The 25,248-nt window shown below is 42.0% G+C and overlaps 1 protein-coding gene across 1 annotated transcript; it reads right to left on the reverse strand.

Moving 5' to 3' along the window:
* Positions 1-1,834: 1,834 nt before the first annotated feature.
* LOC112241884 (C-type lectin domain family 4 member M-like) lies at positions 1,835-23,693 on the reverse strand (the record flags this gene model as incomplete). Its single annotated transcript, XM_042313657.1, has 7 exons — positions 23,029-23,693; positions 4,799-4,900; positions 4,401-4,694; positions 4,138-4,280; positions 3,906-4,009; positions 3,620-3,737; positions 1,835-2,011 (listed from the first exon to the last, which is right to left on the reverse strand). Coding segments are annotated over exons 1-7 (1,080 nt in total), but the record flags the coding sequence as incomplete, so codon positions are not given.
* Between the last annotated feature and the right edge of the window lie 1,555 nt (positions 23,694-25,248).

Genomic DNA, 25,248 nt, shown 5'->3' on the forward strand with positions numbered 1-25,248 from the left:
ACCACTAGGCTACCTGCCACTCCAGTAGGACGGCTCATAGTAATGTCTGGAACGGCGACAATGGAACCATTGTGGAACCATATGTTTGATGTATTTGATATGGTTCCACTGATTCCGCTCCAGCCATTACCACGAGCCTGGTCTCCCCATTTAAGGTCCCGCCTCCTGTGACGTGAACATCATGTGTGTAAGCCTATCAACTAAATACATGAACTGAATGAATAACATGTGTTTCACCACAACAGTTAAAGAGCATCTAGCAGGTGTATCATAATAATAATAATATTATAGGTGTAGAGTATAATAATACTAATATTATAGGTGTAGAGTATAATAATAATAATAATATTATAGATGTAGAGTATAATAATAATACTAATATAGGTGTAGAGTATAATAATAATATTATAGATGTAGAGTATAATAATAATAGTAATATAGGTGTAGAGTATAATAATAATAATAATATTATAGGTGTAGAGTATAATAATAATAGTAATATAGGTGTAGAGTATAATAATAATAATAATATTATAGATGTAGAGTATAATAATAATAATAGTAATATAGGTGTAGAGTATAATAATAATAATAATATTATAGGTGTAGAGTATAATAATAATAATATTATAGGTGTAGAGTATAATAATAATACTAATATAGGTGTAGAGTATAATAATAATAATAATAATAATAATAATATAGATGTAGAGTATAATAATAATACTAATATTATAGGTGTAGAGTATAATAATAATAATAATATTATAGGTGTAGAGTATAATAATAATAATATTATAGGTGTAGAGTATAATAATAATACTAATATAGGTGTAGAGTATAATAATAATAATAATAATAATATAGATGTAGAGTATAATAATAATACTAATATTATAGGTGTAGAGTATAATAATAATAATAATAATATTATAGGTGTAGAGTATAATAATAATATAGATGTAGAGTATAATAATAATAATAATAATATTATAGGTGTAGAGTATAATAATAATAATAATATTATAGGTGTAGAGTATAATAATAATAATAATATTATAGGTGTAGAGTATAATAATAATAATAATAATATAGATGTAGAGTATAATAATAATATTATAGGTGTAGAGTATAATAATAATAATATTATAGATGTAGAGTATAATAATAATAATATAGGTGTAGAGTATAATTGTCACGTTCTGACCATAGTTCTTGTGTGTTTCCGTGTCTGTGTTTGTTTTCACCACACAGGACTGTTTCGGTTTTCACATTTATTGTTTTGTATATTTGTAGTGTTCTCGGTATTCCTCTTTATTAAAGATGTTTAACACTAATCACACTGCGTTTTGGTCCTCTCCTTCCCAGGAAGAAAGCCATTACAATAATAATACAAATATTATAGGTGTAGAGTATAATAATAATAATATAGGTGTAGAGTTTAATAATAATACACGTGTAGAGTATTATAATAATATAGGTGTAGAGTATAATAATAATAATAAATAATATAGGTGTAGAGTATAATAATAATAATAATATAGGTGTAGAGTTTAATAATAATACACATGTAGAGTATTATAATAATAATAATAATAATAAATAATAAAGGTGTAGAGTATAATAATAATAAATAATATAGGTGTAGAGTATAATAATAATAAATAATATAGGTGTAGAGTATAATAATAATAAATAATATAGGTGTAGAGTATAATAATAATAAACATATTATAGGTAATAATAATATTCATAAAATATAGGTGTAGTGTATAATAATACTAATAATATTATTATAGGTGAAGAGTATAATAATAATAATGATAATATAGGTGTAGAGTATTATAATAATAATAATGATAATATAGGTGTAGAGTATGAGAAGAGACAGAGGAGAGACAACGTGACTGACTATGAAAGCACACTGGGGATTGTAGGCGTAGGAGCCACAGATGTAGATCCTTCCATCCTTCAGAACCTCCAGCAGACAGATGTAGTTATAACAGTCATCCTGTAGAGGGAGACAAAGATCCAATGTCTCAAACAGCATCCTATTCTCCCCTATAGGCCCGGGTCAAAAGTGGTGCACTGAATAGGGACTAGGGTGCCATTTGAGATTAGCAGATGGGGAAAACAGAAGCCTATTTGTATCTAGTAAATACATCATTACGATCTATGCTGAAACAGTTCAAGTGCCCTGGGATAAGGAATATTTTGGGGATTTTCAAGTCCCTGATTGCCTTTTAGTTTAAGCTAGGCTGAAGCGCGTTTGACAACTCCTTACCACAGGGCCATAAAAGAGCAGGATAAAGTTGCCTCTAGACACAGATCTCAGGTCAGTTTACATTCCTCGTCATAATGGCTAAGGTTAGGATTTTGGGTAGATAACATGATCCTAGATCAGGAGAACCTAGCTCTAAACAGATCAATAAAATATGGTTAGAATCAGTATCATAATGCAGGGTTTCTCAACTCACGTGAGGAGGAGAGGAGACAGGAAACGGAAGGAGAGGAGACAGGAAACGGAAGGAGAGGAGACGGGAGGAGAGGAGACAGGAGACGGGAGGAGAGGAGACAGGAGACGGAAGGAGAGGAGACGGGAGGAGAGGGGAGAGGAGATGGGTGGGAGGAGAAAGGAGACTTAGTGTCAGAGGGAGACTTAGGGTGGGAGGAGAAAGGAGACTTAGTGTCAGAGAGAGACTTAGTGTCAGAGAGAGACTTAGTGTCTCAGAGAGACTTAGTGTCTCAGAGAGACTTAGTGTCTCAGAGAGACTTAGTGTCTCAGAGAGACTTAGTGTCAGAGAGACTTAGTGTCAGAGAGACTTAGTGTCAGAGAGACTTAGTGTCAGAGAGACTTAGTGTCAGAGAGACTTAGTGTCAGAGAGAGACTTAGTGTCAGAGAGACTTAGTGTCAGAGAGACTTAGTGTCAGAGAGACTTAGTGTCAGAGAGACACTTGGTGTCAGAGAGAGTGTCAGAGAGACTTAGTGTCAGAGAGACTTAGTGTCAGAGAGACTTAGTGTCAGAGAGACTTAGTGTCAGAGAGACTTAGTGTCAGAGAGACTTAGTGTCAGAGAGACTTAGTGTCAGAGAGACTTAGTGTCAGAGAGACTTAGTGTCAGAGAGACTTAGTGTCAGAGAGACTTAGTGTCAGAGAGACTTAGTGTCAGAGAGAGACAGGAGGAAGAAGAAAATCAAGAGAATGAGGAAGAGAGAAAAAATATAACAAATATTTGTTGTTTAGATTTAGAGGAGAGAATGTAGATATACTGTTAAGCACATTATAAGTTAAGCACATTTTTACTCCTGAACGTATTTACTTATGCCATAACAAAGGGGTTGAATACTTTCTGACAAGACATTTCAGCTTTAAATCTTTTATTAATTTGTATTAAAAAAAAATTAAAAACATATTTTCACTTTGACATTATGAGTTATTGTGTGTAGGACAGTGACAATAAAATCTCAATTTAATCCATTTACAAATTCCGTGTGTAAACAACAAAATGTGTAAAAAGTCTAGGCTGTGAATACTTTCTGAAGTCCTGTAGCTGGTATCATGACTTTCAGTGACAATCAACATCATAACTAATAGTGAAAGAGAACTATTTCTCACAGACCCAGTAATGGTTAGATGAACACGGATAGTCATGCCATTTTCCTTGGTCTGGTGAACTGTGAGAGAACAACGCACAGTCCTCAGACCCATCACCATTAGGCTGTCCACTCCCCCAGAACCTGCAGTAGAAACAACAGAGTGAGACTGACCCCTCTCTCAGAACCTAGAGTATGAACAACACGGAGTTAGACTTGAAGCTCTCTCAGAACCTAGAGTATGAACAACACAGAGTTAGACTGGAAACCAAGAGAGATGTGGTCAGTGTTATTAGAGCAGTAGTCTCTTACCTTGGGGTGGTCAGTGGGTTTCCGTCCACCCATTTCCAGGTCCCCTCAGTAACAGAGTCAGTCAGACCAATCCAGGCTTTCATAGTAAGGCCACAGAGAAACTCCTGTTGGTGAGAAAGATACTGATATTGTCAACTACTATAGACTACATGTGTTAAATACTGGAAGATACATTACTGACCAAGGCATGTTTGATCATAAACCCCCCCCCCCCGCCATATATCTCTCTCACCTGTTCCTTGTCACTGTTTACGATCACCAGGTCTGCTCCTCTCTTCAGACATTCCTGTCTGCTCTCTTCCCAGGTTTTAGCCTCAGTAAACAGGAAGTACCAACTGGATTCAAACTTATGCCAGCCTTCTGGCCTGGTTTGTTCTACAAGACAATAACATGAATTCCCATCTTATTATTCTGCACATATTATTGTAGAATACAAACACAAGTTGACTGCATATTAGATATGTGATGTTATGATCATTTATTAGGTGAACTCACTCAGATTAGATAACTTTGACATGACATCTTTCTCTTTCTGTAGCTGGTCTCTCTTTTTAGTCAGGGTGTTGTAACTGGTCTGTAGCTGGTCTCTCTCTTTAGTCAGGTTGTTGTAACTGGTCTGTAGCTGGCCTCTCTCTTTAGTCAGGATGTTGTAACTGGTCTGTAGCTGGTCTCTCTCTTTAGTCAGGTTGTTGTAACTGGTCTGTAGCTGGTCTCTCTCTTTAGTCAGTTTGTTGTAACTGGTCTGTAGCTGTTCTCTCTCTGTTGAGTTGTGATGATCAGTGACTCCATCTGTAAAAGGGAAAAATTAATCAAACATGTAACTACCACACCATTAATGAGTAAGTATGATTAAGTAGGCTACTTAAGCCTCAGTGACAACATACTAAACTTACAGTCGACAGACAGGCCTATGATCCCAGCCAGTAGGAGAACACACAGCAGCCCCAGACACACTGCAGCAACTCCAGAGGGTCTCTTCCACCACTGAAAATGTACTGAATCACACATTATTAAAGTATGATATTTGGTCATGTGTTTTACTGTATCATTCACAATTGGGTCAAATAAATAAAATAAAATTGCATTTGTCACATGCGCCGTATCCAACAGGTGTTTTAAGAAAATATATATATATATATTTTTTTACAAATAATTAAAGAGCAGCAGTAAAATACCAATAGCGAGGCTATATACAGGGGGTACCGGTACAGAGTCAGTGTGCGGGAGCACTGGTGTCGAGGTAATTGAAGTAATATGTACAGTGCCTTGCGAAAGTATTCGGCCCCCTTGAACTTTGCGACCTTTTGCCACATTTCAGGCTTCAAACATAGAGATATAAAACTGTATTTTTTTGTGAAGAATCAACAACAAGTGGGACACAATCATGAAGTGGAACGACATTTATTGGATATTTCAAACTTTTTTAACAAATCAAAAACTGAAAAATTGGGCGTGCAAAATTATTCAGCCCCCTTAAGTTAATACTTTGTAGCGCCACCTTTTGCTGCGATTACAGCTGTAAGTCGCTTGGGGTATGTCTATCAGTTTTGCACATCGAGAGACTGACATTTTTTCCCATTCCTCCTTGCAAAACAGCTCGAGCTCAGTGAGGTTGGATGGAGAGCATTTGTGAACAGCAGTTTTCAGTTCTTTCCACAGATTCTCGATTGGATTCAGGTCTGGACTTTGAATTGGCCATTCTAACACCTGGATATGTTTATTTTTGAACCATTCCATTGTAGATTTTGCTTTATGTTTTGGATCAATGTCTTGTTGGAAGACAAATCTCCGTCCCAGTCTCAGGTCTTTTGCAGACTCCATCAGGTTTTCTTCCAGAATGGTTCTGTATTTGGCTCCATCCATCTTCCCATCAATTTTAACCATCTTCCCTGTCCCTGCTGAAGAAAAGCAGGCCCAAACCATGATGCTGCCACCACCATATTTGACAGTGGGGATGGTGTGTTCAGGGTGATGAGCTGTGTTGCTTTTACGCCAAACATAACATTTTGCATTGTTGCCAAAAAGTTACATTTTGGTTTCATCTGACCAGAGCACCTTCTTCCACATGTTTGGTGTGTCTCCCAGGTGGCTTGTGGCAAACTTTAAACAACACTTTTTATGGATATCTTTAAAAAATGGCTTTCTTCTTGCCACTCTTCCATAAAGGCCAGATTTGTGCAATATACGACTGATTGTTGTCCTATAGACAGAGTCTCCCACCTCAGCTGTAGATCTCTGCAGTTCATCCAGAGTGATCATGGGCCTCGTGGCTGCATCTCTGATCAGTCTTCTCCTTGTATGAGCTGAAAGTTTAGAGGGACGGCCAGGTCTTGGTAGATTTGCAGTGGTCTGATACTCCTTCCATTTCAATATTATCGCTTGCACAGTGCTCCTTGGGATGTTTAAAGCTTGGGAAATCTTTTTGTATCCAAATCCGGCTTTAAACTTCTTCACAACAGTATCTCGGACCTGCCTGGTGTGTTCCTTGTTCTTCATGATGCTCTCTGCGCTTTTAACGGACCTCTGAGACTATCACAGTGCAGGTGCATTTATACGGAGACTTGATTACACACAGGTGGATTGTATTTATCATCATTATCGTCATTTAGGTCAACATTGGATCATTCGGAGATCCTCACTGAACTTCTGGAGAGAGTTTGCTGGACTGAAAGTAAAGGGGCTGAATAATTTTGCACGCCCAATTTTTCAGTTTTTGATTTGTTAAAAAAGTTTGAAATATCCAATAAATGTCGTTCCACTTCATGATTGTGTCCCACTTGTTGTTGATTCTTCACAAAAAAATACAGTTTTATATCTTTATGTTTGAAGCCTGAAATGTGGCAAAAGGTCGCAAAGTTCAAGGGGGCCAAATACTTTCGCAAGGCACTGTACATGTTGGGTAAAAGACGGGGGTAATGCCAATTGTTTGGGTAGCCGTTTGATTAGACGTTCAGGAGTCTTATGGCTTGGGGGTAGAAACTGTTCATAAGCCTCTTAGACCTAGACTTAGGCGCTCTGGTACTGCTTGCCATGCGGTAGCAGAGAGAACAGTCTATGATTAGAGTGGTGTGACAAGAGATGAAATGAATCTGCCCACTCCATCAAGCAATGGGGTTCAACAACACAGGGCATTCACGAGACCTCATGGAACCATGGACCGCACCTGCAGAAACTGGACAACAGGGAGAAGCAGAGGAGATACCTATCATAGACTTCTCCCAGCTGACGCTTGACATACCACCTACGCCACCTCCAGTGGTAGAAACAACCAGCTGGTATCATCGAGTAGAATCAGCCAACAGTAACACGGAAGCAGCAATATGAGAGTCAGTAGTGAATGACCTTAAATGGTAATAATACGAAGCTTCCGTTTAACACACAGGCCTAAGGTTACGTAGGTCTACAGCACCAATGGGAACTTCCCCTGTAAAAAGGTACATAAAGAGAACAGAGATCATAAGACAGTATGATCCTCACTGACATATGAGACAGTCTTCATATGCAGGATCATCACAGGTAAATTTACTATTGCACTATACGCTTTTTGATAGACTAGAACAATATTAGAGAACTGGATTATTTTGCCTAAGTACTTATTGGATCACTTATCTGAATATACTTGGTTGAATTTAGTGACCCCGAGACTGAGTCTACGAAACACAGAGGTCTAAACGCCTCTTGAATACTGACGAAGTGGCATCACTCAGTGAGACATCAGGTACAGATGTCATTGGCAATACAAGGAAACAGCAAAGTACCAGTTACAATATATTGAGTCCATACACAGAGTTGGAAGTGTATAGAGATATTGGAATTCGGGAATCTAGCGTCATAGCTGTGAGAATACCACTTACAGGAAAATGACCAAGGGGCTGAGCATTTAAGGTAATTGAACTATTTTTGCTATTTAGTCAATATTGTTAGAAGTGTTAAGGCATTTAAAGTTTTGCAGTATTATCTGGCATAGCTTAAAGCATTAAAGATTGATTGAGCATTATTGTTGTATTGAGAAACTGTATAACCATTGAATTGTAATGATGTGTATAATACAAAAAACAGAGTGACTAAATAAAAGCTAACGCTTAAGAATATTTAAATAGGAGTATATCTATCCAAGGCCTCATACTAGACCGGAAAAATAAGTGAGTGACAACGTGAACGAAGGAACAAACCCAACTCACGCGAAGGGCCATTACGGCTAGGCCCTTGTTACACCGAAGTAACTAAAGTCCCAAAGTACTCTGCCCAGCCAGAGGACGGGGTAGAGGCTTTTGCTGCAGGTATTGGGCAAAAGTCAGCACCGTGACACTTGGCGCCCAACGTGGGGCTCCAATAGTAATAATACTCTGAAAACTAAATAAGTTAAGGACCTATATACCCAGAGAAAGAAAACCATGGCAACTACCATAGATACTACGGCAGCTCAGGAGGAGCAACGTAGGGTAGAAAATAATGGTACAGAACAGGAAATGAAACGCAGGCAAAAGGCAGGCCTACCCAGCACTAGGCTCGCAATGTGCGTACCAGGAATACCCTGGGGCCGCTGACCAAGAGGGAACAGACGGCCCCTCCAATAACAGGATTAGGCAAATAGCCCTGAGAAATAAGGAAGTACTATAGAGTTTATAACTAAATAGGAAATCTAAATACAATCTCAAGGTAAAGAGCAATGGCGGGTTAGAGTCTACTCTTTGAGGAAAAATCCCTGAGAGATAAGAAAGTACTATAGAGTTCATAACTAAATAGGAAATCTAAATACAATCTCAAGGTAAAGAGCAATGGCGGGTTAGAGTCTACTCTTTGAGGAAAAATCCCTGAGGAAACTAGAAAGTACTATAGAGTTTATAACTAAATAGGAAATTTATACAAACCTCAAGGTGAAGATATGTTAACAGGAGTAAATTATTTTCAGCGCCGTCAAGGCAGGCAGACCTCGTAGTAATACGACATTGGGTTCTAATTAAAAGTCATTCCAGAAAAAGAAGGGGGGCCAGATGATGTAAGTGTGTATTGTGGCAAAGTGGCCTTCTATGCACAGCCCTGGTACCCCATGGCAATGGCCCTGCTATAAGATGGGACTCCAACAAATCTAGGAGACACTAGTGTAATGTTGAGAGCCATGCAGGAAGACTTATGTTCAGTATTTAGGATATATAGCCAACAGGGCAGAAAAAAAGATGAAGGTAGAAAAAGAGTGATTTTATAAACATTACATTTAATTATGAAAATAAACATGTTGTCGTTCTTAGGGATAATAAAGTACTGTAGATAATGGATTCCATACTACGCAACATATATACAATTATTGATGCGACTGAGTTAAGATTAACCCAGGTTATTGTTAGATAAAATACAGTGGACTCCTGAAAGAGAGATTTCATTAGTACAGAAAACATATGATATGTTTAGCAGTGTTTTGGCCTTATCTAATCATTTGAAGGTTTGTCTTCAAATAGTAGAAGATGACAAGAATATATGGCATCTGTTGTGACCCAGGGTCATTGAGAGTATCGGGTTAATTAAGTTGAACTATATAATTATATTATAGGTTACTACATAGAAATGTTGAGTTCTATAAAAGTCATTAGTGTAAACAGGGAGACAGTGAGACAGTCAGTCAATATTTGAAAACAGAAACCATATCTAGTACTGACAGTATTAGCTGCGGCAACAGGAAGCAGATGCGGAAGTGAAAAGGGACGGTTTTAAACCACAGCCATTAAAGCAGCAGTTAAGAGGAAGTTAAACATAGACATAACTACATTGAAAGAGCTGAGACAGATAGTGACCCATGTGCAAATGTATTAGGTCAGTTAGACACTGACACAGGAGTAGGGGAATGGGACTTTACAGGGAAGTAAATAATGCAAAGAGGGGACACCTCAGGATAAAATTTCAGGATGTACTTTAAAAAAGATATGAAAATAATAAAGCACTTAGGGATAAATATGCTACAAGGAGAAGAAAATCTCCTCATCTTATGCAAAATAGCCAGACACAAAAGAGGCCTTAACCAATTTGAATACTGCAGGCATGAAACTGAATCTGACAAAATTACAGACTGGCAGTAAGGAAGTCAGCTTTCTCGGTTTCACAATCAGTGACGGAATAACTGCGAGTGAAGGGTACCTAGAAATAGTGCAGAAAATGGAGGAGCCACAAACAGTGACGGAATAACTGCGAGTGAAGGGTACCTAGAAATAGTGCAGAAAATGGAGAAGCCACAATCAGTGACGGAATAACTGCGAGTGAAGGGTACCTAGAAATAGTGCAGAAAATGGAGAAGCCACAATCAGTGACGGAATAACTGCGAGTGAAGGGTACCTAGAAATAGTGCAGAAAATGGAGAAGCCACAATCAGTGACGGAATAACTGCGAGTGAAGTGAAGGGAAAATGGAGAAGCCACAACCTAGAAATAGTGCAGAAAATGGAGAAGCCACAATCAGTGACGGAATAACTGCGAGTGAAGGGTACCTAGAAATAGTGCAGAAAATGGAGAAGCCACAATCAGTGACGGAATAACTGCGAGTGAAGGGTACCTAGAAATAGTGCAGAAAATGGAGAAGCCACAAACAGTGACGGAATAAGTGCGAGTGAAGGGTACCTAGAAATAGTGCAGAAAATGGAGAAGCCACAATCAGTGACGGAATAAGTGCGAGTGAAGGGTACCTAGAAATAGTGCAGAAAATGGAGAAGCCACAATCAGTGACGGAATAAGTGCGAGTGAAGGGTACCTAGAAATAGTGCAGAAAATGGAGAAGCCACAATCAGTGACGGAATAAGTGCGAGTGAAGGGTACCTAGAAATAGTGCAGAAAATGGAGAAGCCACAATCAGTGACGCAGAAAATGGAGAAGCCACAAAGTGCGAGTGAAGGGTACCTAGAAATAGTGCAGAAAATGGAGAAGCCACAATCAGTGACGGAATAAGTGCGAGTGAAGGGTACCTAGAAATAGTGCAGAAAATGGAGAAGCCACAATCAGTGACGGAATAAGTGCGAGTGAAGGGTACCTAGAAATAGTGCAGAAAATGGAGAAGCCACAATCAGTGACGGAATAACTGCGAGTGAAGGGTACCTAGAAATAGTGCAGAAAATGGAGAAGCCACAATCAGTGACGGAATAACTGCGAGTGAAGGGTACCTAGAAATAGTGCAGAAAATGGAGAAGCCACAATCAGTGACGGAATAACTGCGAGTGAAGGGTACCTAGAAATAGTGCAGAAAATGGAGAAGCCACAATCAGTGACGGAATAACTGCGAGTGAAGGGTACCTAGAAATAGTGCAGAAAATGGAGAAGCCACAAACAGTGACGGAATAACTGCGAGTGAAGGGTACCTAGAAATAGTGCAGAAAATGGAGAAGCCACAAACAGTGACGGAATAACTGCGAGTGAAGGGTACCTAGAAATAGTGCAGAAAATGGAGAAGCCACAAACAGTGACGGAATAACTGCGAGTGAAGGGTACCTAGAAATAGTGCAGAAAATGGAGAAGCCACAAACAGTGAATGAGATGCAGAAATGTCTAGGTAAACTAGGGTATATTAGAAACCATATACCCGGCTATAGCAGAGTAGCTAAGCATTGCTATAAGGGCATTACCAGACGAAATGACCAACTAGAGCTGTCACATAAGCAATATGGGAAAGAGCCAATAATTTGGACAGACAAAATGACTGAATCATGGATAAAGTTACAAAAGATGGCAGCTGTAGCCATGAAACCCCGATCTGCCCCTATGGATATTTGTAAAATTAGAAGGGGAGGACATAGATAGGGACGGGTTCATATGGGTGGTCAATGAAGGATCGGAGAGAACAGTGAAGTGCTGCAGTAAACACTTAAAGGGACCAGTGATGAAATATACGTCTGAAGGAGCCAAGATGGCCCTATTAGAAATATATTGGAACAAGATAGTATCACTGACTCAGGGTCAACTAATTATAATAACAGACCAGGAGCTAAACAGGCTATGGGCAGACAACCACACAAAGAAAATGCTAGGGGTGACAACTACCACCTGGGACAAATGGAGAAATGTAGTAGGAACCAAGGCAGTACTCTTTGTAGCAAACAAAGGTTGGGAACAAGAAGATGAACCTCCTAAAGCAAGGCAAAGGAAGCATAAATCACCAAAAGAAAAACCCAACAGTTCTCTATAAACGAGAAAAAGACAAACTGAAAGCACTCCATGAAGATTGGGGCCACTTGGGGTCCCGAATATTCATGAAAAGACTAACAGACGAGGGCATTTTCTATACTAGAGAAGAAGTACTAGAGATATGCACGAGATGCATCATATGCCAAGAACAAAAGGTTAGTAACCTAGGCAAGATCGCAGGTCAACACATTAAGTGCACCACCCCATGGAAGCAAATAGCCTTAGATGCTATGGGCCCTATGAAGGTGGCCACCTCCTTAGGGCACAGGTACGCTATAGTAGCGGTGTGTATGGCTACAGGATACTCAATAGTGCTCACATCAAATTCATCCAATGCGGTACCAGTATTCCAGATGCTTAACCTTCTAACCCTTGCTCTAGGTCCATTCCCATTGTTAAGGACTGACAATGGGACTCAAAATAAGAATAAGAGAGTGGAGGATTGGTGTGCCGAGCAGGGAGTCTCGCACATATTCTCCCCTCCTTATACTCCTCAAGCAAATGGTTGCGCGGAGAGAACAATTGGAAAGCTTAAAACAACATTGGGGTTGTGGAAAGCAGGTAGGGACTGGGGACCCAAGTTGACACAGGCCTGTGTGGAGTTAAATCATACTCCCACAGATACAGGACCCAGCCCCAGAGAGTTAATGGGTTTACCCGGGATCAGCACAGTGGTGGAGATAGCTAACACCCAGTCTCCCCCTCTACCTTGTGTGTTAAAGGTGGGAGACTGGATTAGGATCAAGAAACCACCAGGAGCTGATACAGGGAACAGAGTAATTTTTTTTTTTTTTAAAGAGACAGCAAATAACTGAGATTGTCAGTGCTAACCCAGTTAAAGTAGACAGTAATATAACAGTAGATATCTCCCAACTTAAGAAAGTATGTCCCCCCAGAGGTGGTGCCAGAATGGTTGCATCTGCTTAACTGCAGGTCAGGGCTGCAAGTGCGCCGTTCTGGAGATACTATATGGGTTGCCTCACACACCTGGCATGAGGATTTAGTCAAGGTTGGGGTGGTGGCCGCGAACACAAAGGTGTTGTGGCAAGAACGTAAGTGTATGGATGTTACAGGGTCAGGACATATGAGCACTGTACCATGTGACATCTGTGGAGAACCAACTGCCGAGGTCCAATACCAAGGACCGGCTAATCTTAGCCTTAGGCAATCGGCCACAGGAAGTGATAGCGGAGAGAAAGGCGGGAGACAAAGAGTAGGCCACATACTCAAGTGTAGAGCATGTGGATTACATGTATTCTCGAATTGTGTACTGGGAGTACAAGTAGTATCGGGAACCTGGGACCCTAAAAGATGCTTATGCATGTGAAACAACAGGGGAATCATACAACCTAGAGGCTGTATGGAGTGTAGAATTCAGCAAGTTAAGGGAAATACGGTCTTACTAAGAGGGAGCTTGCTTACGCCAGTAAGGCTAGAAGACCCTCTCTGGCCGGTAGAACAAGGACCTTTCCAGTTGGCAAAAGGGTCTAGTACCTATAGGTATAGTGAAGAGTGGCTAAAAGCCAGGGAAAGAGACCCAGTACCCCTTATGGGATATGGGACCAGTAAAGGAAAACCAGAATGTTGGATGATGGTAGACGGGAATCTTTCCCTATGGAACCCTAGGAATTACCTAAGTCAGATGCTGATAAACAGACGTGACCGGGAACAAGATGATGAATATGAATTAGACAATAACCATGAGAGAAACGACCACCATGGAGTAATAAGAAGATGCTGGTGGGAAGGAGCATATAAGCCAATGAGAGAACGTCACTGGGGTAGGTTAATGAGGAAAGAAAAGACAATGTGCTATGTCTCTAAGCTTATGGCCATAGAGGATACAGAACCCGTCCGAGGTGACAAAAGAGAAAGGCATATGGTGAAATTGGGCTGGCAAATATACATTGCCCAGGACCCTAAGACTAAATTGGACTGTGTATACTCGTGCCACATGTTGGTGGACAGGAAAGCAGCTCCTGGAGAGGGAAGGGGTAGAAATGAAGCTGCTCCACAAGGAAAAATGAGAAGGTTTATTAACCTAATAAAAAGGAAAACAACTCCAGACACACAAGACCCTGGAGAGGGCACATCTAGACAAAGGGATAGAGGCCATACTAGGTCGCCCATTTGTAAAATAAATAAATAAATAAAACGAATTAGAACACCCTCTGTCTCCACAGGGAAGCATGAGACTGGGGGAATATAGAACCAGGCATAGGGAGTGTAAGATAGGATAGTGTTGGTGGGTAAGTATTCTTTCCACCATAATCATAGTGCCAAGCGCTATAGTATTTGGACTAACCCTAGGGGTAATATACGAAAAACAAGAAAGAGAAATTAGAGAAAGGTTTAGAGAAAGAACAAGAAAGATGCCAGAATTCAATACCCGTATACAGGGCATTTACTAAGTGATGCCAGGCCAGGAGAAAAACCCATAACGTATTCCACCTCAGGATGGGTATGCCTCACGACACAGAATAATACAAACCCAGGGTTGGCCTATCCCAGGTCAACCCCATGGACAACACTGGACCTTAGGAGTTTGAAAGAAAATGATCAACAAAGCCTTGAGATGGCCCAAAGAATGTGTGCTAAAGCCCCATTATGGACAATTATGGACAAGAACCAAATAACCCGTTCTATAGGAAAAGAGGGAAGACCGCCCAACAGTATTATGACCAATGGGTTAGACCCCCCGTGAATAAAACTGAGGCCTGGGCACGATAACATTGCATCTCAGCCCATGGCATATTGAAAGAATCAGGAATCCCCCACTTCCATAGATGGTCAGGGGGACATTATCCTTCACCTGGAATGCTGGGGGTAGCTCCGGCCTTCTCAGGCAGGAATGAGGAAGCAAACCAAAAGTTGGTAGACATGGTAAACGCATGGGGTGCGTGCCACTCCAGAGTATTGGCGGGAGGAGGTATTATAAAGAGTATAAGAGCACATGACAGAATGGAACATGTGCATCAATTTGGATATAGTTTCCCCCCAATAGGAAGATTGAACACTGATACCCTTATATGGATGCAGAGATTAATGCTACAAAAATGGAATACAACCATGGTTAAAATGAGTAGGAAGGCATTAATAATGAACGAAACAGTCATTAGAAATTTTGAGGCCAGCATTAGTATAAAGAGTACCACGGTGTCCAAAACATTTGACCCAATAGCAATGGGATGGGATAAACGCCCGTTAGACCCCACTCCGTTAACCAGAGGATACGTACAATTAGCATGCTATGGAGGCATTCAATTCCATGTAAATCAAGGGGATATAGCTGGCACCAGGGATCAGACCCTTAGAACAGATCCCTCTCTAGCAGATTGGGCTAGATATACCCTTGAACCCATGACCGCCCCTGGTGGCTGATGGGAGGGTATAAGGAATGGGCCATAAAGCTAATGTGGCCACAACAGGACGAACCATGGGGAGACCTATGGGGAAAAGGGTCAGACTGGGATAAGAATATGACCCTGACTTGGAATATGTCCACGTGTAAACAGTTATTTGACAATGGTACGGTATCAGAAGGGTGCAGTATAATAAACAAAATTTGGAACTGTTAAAAACTATGGGGCAGGAAAACTACTGTAACATATTGAAGAGAAGGTTCTGGGACGAAGGAGCAGAAATAAAATAAAAATTCTGTCTAGGAATAAGTATTACAGTAGGGATCTTGATATTCATAGCGCTTATGATTGCCCTAAGCTACGCCAAAAGGATGGGACTTCCAGTAGATGCAGTACTGAGGAAGGGGTGGCTATCCCTATTTAAAATAATTAAAATAACCCTTAGACTACTGAGAGAGTTATTAAAGTTAATGCTAAAACTCTTGTGGAAGATATGCAAAGGAGTAATAATATGGACTATGGTATACGAGAGAGTACTTCAAAGATCTCCTGGCCGATTAGAGCAACGGGAGACAGATGGAACACGGGTAGACCTACTAGAGGTCACGAATTTGTGACCCGCCGAGGTGTCAACCGCGAACATGCACTGCTCTAGTAAAGGAAGTAGGCAGTGCCTGACAAGGGGAGGGGGCACTGGCTGAAGGTGAATAAAGGGGAGCTGTTTCTGCACAATAAGGCACAAACGACTTAAGCAGCCTGATTACAACACATTAAAGAAAAGCTTCTAAACCATAGACACTACCAAAACCTCCTAAGAAAATGGCATCCAACTCCTCCAACCAATCCGACTTTGAGGACAGGGACCTGACTCAAAGAGACCCTCAGGAGAAGGTAGCTATCACATTGTGTCAACTACTACAGATTATGATTTGGGGAACGTTGGGTTAGAAAAATAGGCAGGGTCAGGGGTTATAACATTGTTATCAATAATACTTACCACCCTAGTGGCAGTGATTAGGTTTGGTTTATCCAAAGGACGGATAGTAATGTTGTCTTTGGTACCTGTGGTAATACAACAAGTGGCACCAGTACTGGGGAAACATTATGGGTTAATACAATTCGGAAAAACTATGGCAACAGTCTTCGGGGCAAAAGGCCAGATAGGAGGCTTTAAAGTAAACATGACAGATACCACAGGGCTATGTGAACAATTGAAGGGATTTGCATACGCTGGATGGGTAATGGAAGGGATAATTTTGGTAATAATAATAATGCAGTTGTGGAAAGAACTAAAAAAAACTGAAAAATAAAAGAAGCAAAATTAAGAGACAGGTATTAGGAAAAGCACTACACATAGTAATATGGGTAGTTATAGCTATGGCCCTTAATGCCGTGCACCATTTTCACGGGAAATAGAATGAACTAAGGCAATTATGGGTTTTCTGCTTACCAATCTTTTCTCCCCCTCATATTCCTAGGAAAACCCTGAGAAAGTCGAGGGGGTAAGACCTGGATATTATTTAAAACAAGATGGGGAGAGGGAAGAAAGGGTGGGCTAAAAAGGTAGGATAGTTAGAGTAGAAGAGAGTAGGTGGTTGTGGTGTAAGGGAGCTGAGGACAGAGTCATGATAAATTGTGGGCGATGTGGGAGATTGGCCCCTGGAGAATTGGAGCAGGAAGACATACATGGGGTAGTCCTATCTGGAACCACATGGCCATGCGAGGATTGTTATGAACCTCGTGAGGCGTATCTGATAGAAAGAATAGGTGAGGAGGAGTACTTTGGCGCAGTTACATCCTGGGGATTCGGGGTTAACATAAAAGCCACAGCAGGAAGGCGTAGAGTGGCGATAGGAAGGAAAGAAAATACAATAGTAGACTTCAAAGATAGTAGCAAATGCCCATGTCGGCCAGCGAATTGGAAATATGGATCACCACCTCTGGTGATGAAAAATTAAGGACAACAATGGAAAGAGACACAAGGAGAGAGCCCCAAGTTATGCTAGGGGACTTGGAGAAATTTTGGACCAAAGAGGACTTAGAAGTCCTGGAGAAACATCAGTGCTACATAAGTCAAGATAAGGACGGGGCGGAGTGGCACGAGAGCACCGTCAGGAGATTTGGCCTTAAGTGGAAGATGTTGGATTGCAACATAGGGGCTTGGATGACAGACAACAGATGGGTAGAAATGATGTTAGGAGATATCTATAGGCCAAGAGCTAGTAAACATGGAGTGAGGAGGAGATTAACTGAGGAAGAGGTACGGGCCCAGAAAAAGGTAGAGGGGCAAGGAAAAGAACCGGTTTTCCTTATAGAAGAAAGTAAGGAAGAACATGGAGAGGGACCAGGTTTGAAGATAAGGAGACTAAGAAGGTATACCCCAAGGCACAGACAGGATAATCAGAGATCGAGGAAAGAAAGGGAGGAAAGACAGAAAGAGAGAGGTAGGCAGTTAGTGAAAGGATGGTTTGGTAGTGGCTCAAAAGACAATGGCCCTAGTGGGCTGCTAGACGCAGGAGTTAGGAGGCAGACGGCACAGGGGCCAGCCTGGAGACCTATCTGGGCACTAAAGGCAACAGAGGAAAGACAATGGCCCTAGTGGGCTGCTAGACCCAGGAGGTCGCTAAAAGACAATGGCCCTAGTGGGCTGCTAGACGCAGGAGTTAGGAGGCAGACGGCACAGGGGCCAGCCTGGAGACCTATCTGGGCGCTAAAGGCATCAGAGGAAAGACAATGTAAAACCATACAAGGAGATGGGTCAGATCATAAGGGCGAGGGACCTAACTGGTCCAAAATTGCAGATCTTACTAGTTCAGTAGTAAGGTGTGAGGCAGCAGCAGGAGATCTGAGAAGGGAGCTGAAATACATTGGGGATGAACTTATAGGTATGGTAAACCCCAGAATTAGGAAAGGCAAGAAGAAGGCCAAGAAAGGCAGGCGACAATAACATAAAGGTCTAACCAATCTTCCCTGAATTATAGGAATCAGAAGCTTCAGAGGAAGAACAGATGTATGAGGAAGCAAAGATCCTAGGAGGATGGTGTATGGCTAGGATGGAGACATTCATTAAACATTGGCAAATAATGGATAGGCCTGACCTGAATGACTGTTGCGAGGGGCATATGTTGTGTTGGGAAAATACCAGGGAACTAGACTTATGTGGAGGGTGTGCATTTAGTGTAAAGGGGACTCTACATGGAAGGCTAAATTGGCGAGGGAAAGATTTGGAGAGTGTGTGTTTAGGTTGCTTAGAGGAAGCCAGAGATTGGTCAAAAATGAGGGTAATGGTAAAAAGAGGGATGGCTTGGAGATGACCCAAGACAGAGAAGAGGCAAAGTTGAGGGTTGTGAATAATGGTAAAGAAATAGAATGGGGCAGGCAAACAGGGAAGATAGAGTTATTAGGGCTAAACAATTAAATATATTACACAGGATGGAGCCAGGACCAGGGGAGGATGGAACCATCAGTGCGAGGGTTGTTCTAGCATAACCAGAGGAAAAATAATTAGAGATAACAGACGTGGGTATAGGTCTTTTACATACGTTTGTAAGGCTTGCTTTTGTGGTGCAACAAGTAATAATAGTAATATTAGTACTGTACATATGCAGAAGATGAAACAGAGGACTGGCCCAAAGATGGGTCATATGTAAACCTTCCATTGTACGGCAGAATAACTGCTAGATCCGTAACGGAGGACAGACAGTACCTCAAGAGTAGGTATTGGTTGAAGATGGAAGACGGGCAGGAGGTTAGCTATGGCATGATACAGAGAATAGATGGGCTAATGTTAGGGGTACGCTATGATGGGGGAATAATGAGGCGAGGAACTAAGAGAAAGGAGTGTTCAGATGCTGGAGAGGGTGTGACAAGAGATGAAAAGAATCTGCCCACTCCATCAAACAATGGGGACCACAACACAGGACATTCACGGGACCTCATGGAACCATGGACCGCACCTGCAGAAACTGGACAACGGGCGGAAGCAGAGGAGATACCTATCATAGACTACTCCCAGCTGACGCTTGACATACCTCCTACGCCACCTCCAGTGGTAGAAACAACCAGCTGGTATCATCGAGTAGAATCAGCCAACAGTAACACGGAAGCAGCAATATGAGAGTCAGTAGTGCATGACCTTAAATGGTAATAATACGAAGCTTCCGTTTAACACACAGGCCTAAGGTTATGTAGGTCTACAGCACCAATGGGAACTTCCCCTGTAAAAAGGTACATAAAGAGAACAGAGATCATAAGACAGTATGATCCTCACTGACATATGAGACAGACTTCATATGGAGGATCATCACAGGTAAATGTACTATTGCACTATATGCTTTTTGTTAGACTATAACAATATTAGAGAACTGGACTATTTTGCCTAAGTACTTATTAGATCACTATCTGAATATACTTGGTTGAATTTAGTGACCCCGAGACTGAGTCTACGAAACACAGAGGTCTAAACGCCTCATGAATACAGACAAAGTGGCAGTCACTCAGTGAGACATCAGGTACAGATGAGATTGGCAATACAAGGAAACAGGAAAGTACCAGTTACAATATATTGAGTCCATACACAGAGTTGGAAGTGTATAGAGATATTGGAATTCGGAATCTAGCATCATAGCTGTGAGAATACCACTTTTATTTTATTTATACATTTTATTTCACCTTTATTTAACCAGGTAGGCTAGTTGAGAACAAGTTCTCATTTGCAACTGCGACCTGGCCAAGATAAAGCATAGCAGTGTGAACAGACAACAGAGTTACACATGGAGTAAACAATTATCAAGTCAATAACACAGAAGAAAAAAAGAGAGTCTATATACATTGTGTGCAAAAGGCATGAGGAGGTAGGTGAATAATTACAATTTAGCAGATTAACAATGGAGTGATAAATGATCAGATGGTCATGTGCAGGTAGAGATATTGGTGTGCAAAAGAGCAGATAAGTAAATAAATAAAAACAGTATGGGGATGAGGTAGGGAAAATTGGGTGGGCAATTTACCGAAAGACTATGTACAGCTGCAGCGATCAGTTAGCTGCTCAGATAGCAGATGTTTGAAATTGGTGAGGGAGATAAAAGTCTCCAACTTCAGCGATTTTTGCAATTCGTCCCAGTCACAGGCAGCAGAGAACTGGAACGAAAGGCGGCCAAATGAGGTGTTGGCTTTAGGGATGATCAGTGAGATACACCTGCTGGAGCGAGTGCTACGGGTGGGTGTTGCCATCGTGACCAGTGAACTGAGATAAGGCGGAGCTTTACCTAGCATGGACTTGTAGATGACCTTGAGCCAGTGGGTCTGGTGACGAATATGTAGCGAGGGCCAGCCGACTAGAGCATACAGGTCGCAGTGGTGGGTGGTATAATGTGCTTTAGTAACAAAACGGATGGCACTGTGATAAACTGCATCCAGTTTGCTGAGTAGAGTGTTGGAAGCTATTTTGTAGATGACATCGCCGAAGTCGAGGATTGGTAGGATAGTCAGTTTTACTAGGGTAAGTTTGGCGGCGTGAGTGAAGGAGGCTTTGTTACGGAATAAAAAGTCGACTCTAGATTTGATTTTAGATTGGAGATGTTTGATATGAGTCTGGAAGGAGAGTTTATAAGTACCTAGGTGTCTGGCTAGACTGTAGATGTCCACATATTCTAGGTCGGAACCATCCAGGGTGGTGATGCTAGTCGGGCACGCGGGTGCAGGCAGCGAACGGTACTAGCGTTTAAGAGCAGTTGGAGGCCACGGAAGGAGTGTTGTATGGCATTGAAGCTCGTTTGGAGGTTAGTTAGTACAGTGTCCAAGGACGGGCCGGAAGTATACAGAATGGTGTCGTCTGCGTAGAGGTGGATCAGGGAATCGCCCGCAGCAAGAGCAACATCATTGATATATACAGAGAAAAGAGTCGGCCCGAGAATTGAACCCTGTAGCACCCCCATAGAGACTGCCAGAGGACCGGACAGCATGCCCTCCGATTTGACACACTGAACTCTGTCTGCAAAGTAGTTGGTGAACCAGGCAAGGCAGTCATCAGAAAAACCGAGGCTATTGAGTCTGCCGATAAGAATTTGGTGATTGACAGAGTCGAAAGCCTTGGCCAGGTCGATGAAGACAGCTGCACAGTACTGTCTTTTATCGATGGCGGTTATGATATCGTTTAGGACCTTGAGCGTGGCTGAGGTGCACCCATGACCGGCTCAGAAACCAGATTGCACAGCGGAGAAGGTACGGTGGGATTCGAGATGGTCAGTGACCTGTTTGTTGACTTGGCTTTCGAAGACCTTAGATAGGCAGGGCAGGATGGATATAGGTCTGTAACAGTTTGGGTCCAGGGTGTCTCCCCCTTTAAAGAGGGGATGACTGTGGCAGCTTTCCAAACCTTGGGCATCTCAGACGATATGAAAGAGAGGTTGAACAGGCTGGTAATAGGGGTTGCGACAATGGCGGCGGATAGTTTCAGAAATAGAGGGTCCAGATTGTCAAGCCCAGCTGATTTGTACAGGTCCAGGTTTTGCAGCTCTTTCAGAGAATCTGCTATCTGGATTTGGGTAAAGGAGAACCTGGAGAGGTTTGGGCGAGTAGCTGGGGGGGGCTGTTGGCCGAGGTTGGAGTAGCCAGGAGGAAGGCATGGCCAGCCGTTGAGAAATGCTTGTTGAAGTTTTACTTACAGGAAAATGACCATGGGGCTGAGCATTTAAGGTAATTGAACTATTTTTGCTATTTAGTCAATATTATTAGAAGTGTTAAAGCATTTAAAGTTTTGCAGTATTATCTGGCATAGCTTAAAGCATTAAGGATTGATTGAGCATTATATTGAGAAACTGTATAACCATTGAATTGTAATGATGTGTATAACACAAAAAACAGAGTGACTAAATAAAAGCTTGAAACTTTGACAACTAGGCCAGATTAACGATCTGGAGAGCAAACGCCTTTGACACTCTCACTGAACAGAAAGTAACCCTGATTATAGGTTAAAGTGATTGCACTAAAGAATATTTCATTGTGTGGACAATATATATATATTTTTAAGAGTCAAAACATATACCAATACTAGTTTACAAGTGACTACTAGCTGACGAGCATAATAACTAATAGGAGTTGTTATTAGGTATTGATATATACATAGGTAAAGATAACTTGAAGGTAAGGAAATATAGGAGGAATCCATAACGCTTAAGAATATTTAAATAGGAATATATCTTTCCAAGGCCTCATACTAGACCGGAAAAATAAGGGAGTGACATCGTGAACGAAGGAACAAACCCAACTCACGCGAAGGGCCATTACGAATAAATAGGAGGGTTGGTAGGGCTGCACGGCAAGGCCCTTGTTACCGGCAAGGCCCTTGTTACACCGAAGTAACTAAAATCCTAAAGTACTCTGCCTAGCCAGAGGACGGGGTAGAGGCTTTTGCTGCAGGTATTGGTATTGGACAAAAGTCAGCACCGTGACACTGGCTGGAGTCTTTGACAATGTTTACTGCCTTTCTCTGACACCGAGAGAGAGCGAGAGAGCGTGATCACACAGCTATAATGCTACAAAGCTATATTACTACATGGTAATCTCACCTGTTAATGTGTGTGTGCGTATGCGTAATCTTACCTGAAGCAACAACTCCATCTCTTGTACTGGGTTTGAAGGCTCTTACATTGGCATATAATTGGCCGTCAATGTCTGTGTTCTTCATTGCATCAGGCTCATCGTCTTCAAATCCATCTGAGTTTTCATAGACTCCCTCTGACATCTTAACACACTTGTGGTCAAATACAGTAACTTCTACATCTAACCTCAACTCTAATATACATCTATAGCTGTGTCTTCTCCCTGCAAAGTGCTGCGTCTGTGTGACTTTAGGTAGTGAAACTCTTTGTCAGTCAACTACAGTGAAGGGGAAACTGTGAAATCAGCACAACACTGGCCCCCACGTGACTCCCACCAGCCTTAGTGTGATAATATACTATATGATATGACTTTATATCATGCTATATAAAGCATTTGTGAATTCACAGGGTCCCAATTTTGGATGTGCTCAAATAAATTGGGATCTTGACAGATACACTACATAAATTCTGACTGAGTTTACAGCACCCCCAGCCTTCAAATGGAGAGCACATAATGGCTCCCACTCTGTGACTGGTGATGTAGGGTGAAGTTGACTCTAGACGCTGATCTTGAGTCAGTTTTGCATTTCCACCACAAATGGTTAAGGTTAGGATCGGGGGAGGGATTGCTGATCATAGATCTATACCGAGGGGAAACTTCCCAGAGTTTGACTGGCCACCGACGACCATATACAATGCATTACGAACATTTTCACACCCCTTCACTTTTTCCACATTTTGTTGCGTCACAGCCTTGTTCTAAAATGTATTAAAACATTTTTTCTGTCATCAATCTGCACACAATACCACATATTAACAAAGCAAAAACAGTTTTTTTGAAATTTTAACACATTTTTACACAAATAATCCACTTACCTGCAGGGAGGACAAAAAGAAAAACCTATTGTTGACATTCAAACGAATCATTAGACACAGTTTAACACAATAGTAACACTAAGACATGGCTTTGAAATATACTTGAGGCCAAAGAGTAACAAGTATGCTGTCCAACCAGAGAGAGAAGAGGAAACTGTGGCTGTCAGAGTGAGATGGGAGGGAGGGAGAGCAGTAGCAGGGTTAGTAGCTTCCTGTATCTGTGAGGTCAGAGTGAGATCGGAGGGAGGGAGGGAGGGAGAGCAGTAGCAGGGTTAGTAGTTTCCTGTATCTGTGAGGTCAGAGTGAGATCGGAGGGAGGGAGAGCAGTAGCAGGGTTAGTAGTTTCCTGTATCTGTGAGGTCAGAGTAAGATGGGAGGGAGAGCAGTAGCAGGGTTAGTAGTTTCCTGTATCTGTGAGGTCAGAGTAAGATGGGAGGGAGAGCAGTAGCAGGGTTAGTAGTTTCCTGTATCTGTGAGGTCAGAGTGAGATGGGAGGGAGAGCAGTAGCAGGGTTAGTAGTTTCCTGGGTCTGTGAGGTCAGAGTGAGATGGGAGGGAGAGCAGTAGCAGGGTTAGTAGCTTCCTGGGTCTGTGAGGTCAGAGTGAGATGGGAGGGAGAGCAGTAGCAGGGTTAGTAGCTTCCTGGGTCTGTGAGGTCAGAGTGAGATGGGAGGGAGAGCAGTAGCAGGGTTAGTAGCTTCCTGGGTCTGTGAGGTCAGAGTGAGATGGGAGGGAGAGCAGTAGCAGGGTTAGTAGCTTCCTGGGTCTGTGAGGTCAGAGTGAGATGGGAGGGAGAGCAGTAGCAGGGTTAGTAGCTTCCTGGGTCTGTGAGGTCAGAGTGAGATGGGAGGGAGAGCAGTAGCAGGGTTAGTAGCTTCCTGGGTCTGTGAGGTCAGAGTGAGATGGGAGGGAGAGCAGTAGCAGGGTTAGTAGCTTCCTGGGTCTGTGAGGTCAGAGTGAGATGGGAGGGAGAGCAGTAGCAGGGTTAGTAGTTTCCTGGGTCTGTGAGGTCAGAGTGAGATGGGAGGGACCGCTCAATCTATCAAGCGCAATGAGGAGAGCGCTGTCTCGTTCATGGCCGACTAGATTGTATTTGAGTTGCACGCAGCAACAAATGGGCATCATATTGCTATATCATATGATGTGTGTAAACTGATATGTTAAACACCAATCCAGGAGTTGTGAAATCTGGCAGGAGACTTCAATGTAGTCCGCCTGGAACGTGGCCAACAATATGAGTGGTGTTAGAGGAGAGACTTGGTTATATCCTTCCTGTTTGGCCCTGTCCGGGGGTGACCTCGGATGGGGCCACAGTGTCTCCTGACCCCTCCTGTCTCAGCCTCCAG

This window comes from Oncorhynchus tshawytscha, unplaced genomic scaffold (genome assembly GCF_018296145.1).
Source record: "Oncorhynchus tshawytscha isolate Ot180627B unplaced genomic scaffold, Otsh_v2.0 Un_contig_336_pilon_pilon, whole genome shotgun sequence".
Classification (NCBI taxonomy): Eukaryota; Metazoa; Chordata; class Actinopteri; order Salmoniformes; family Salmonidae; genus Oncorhynchus; species Oncorhynchus tshawytscha.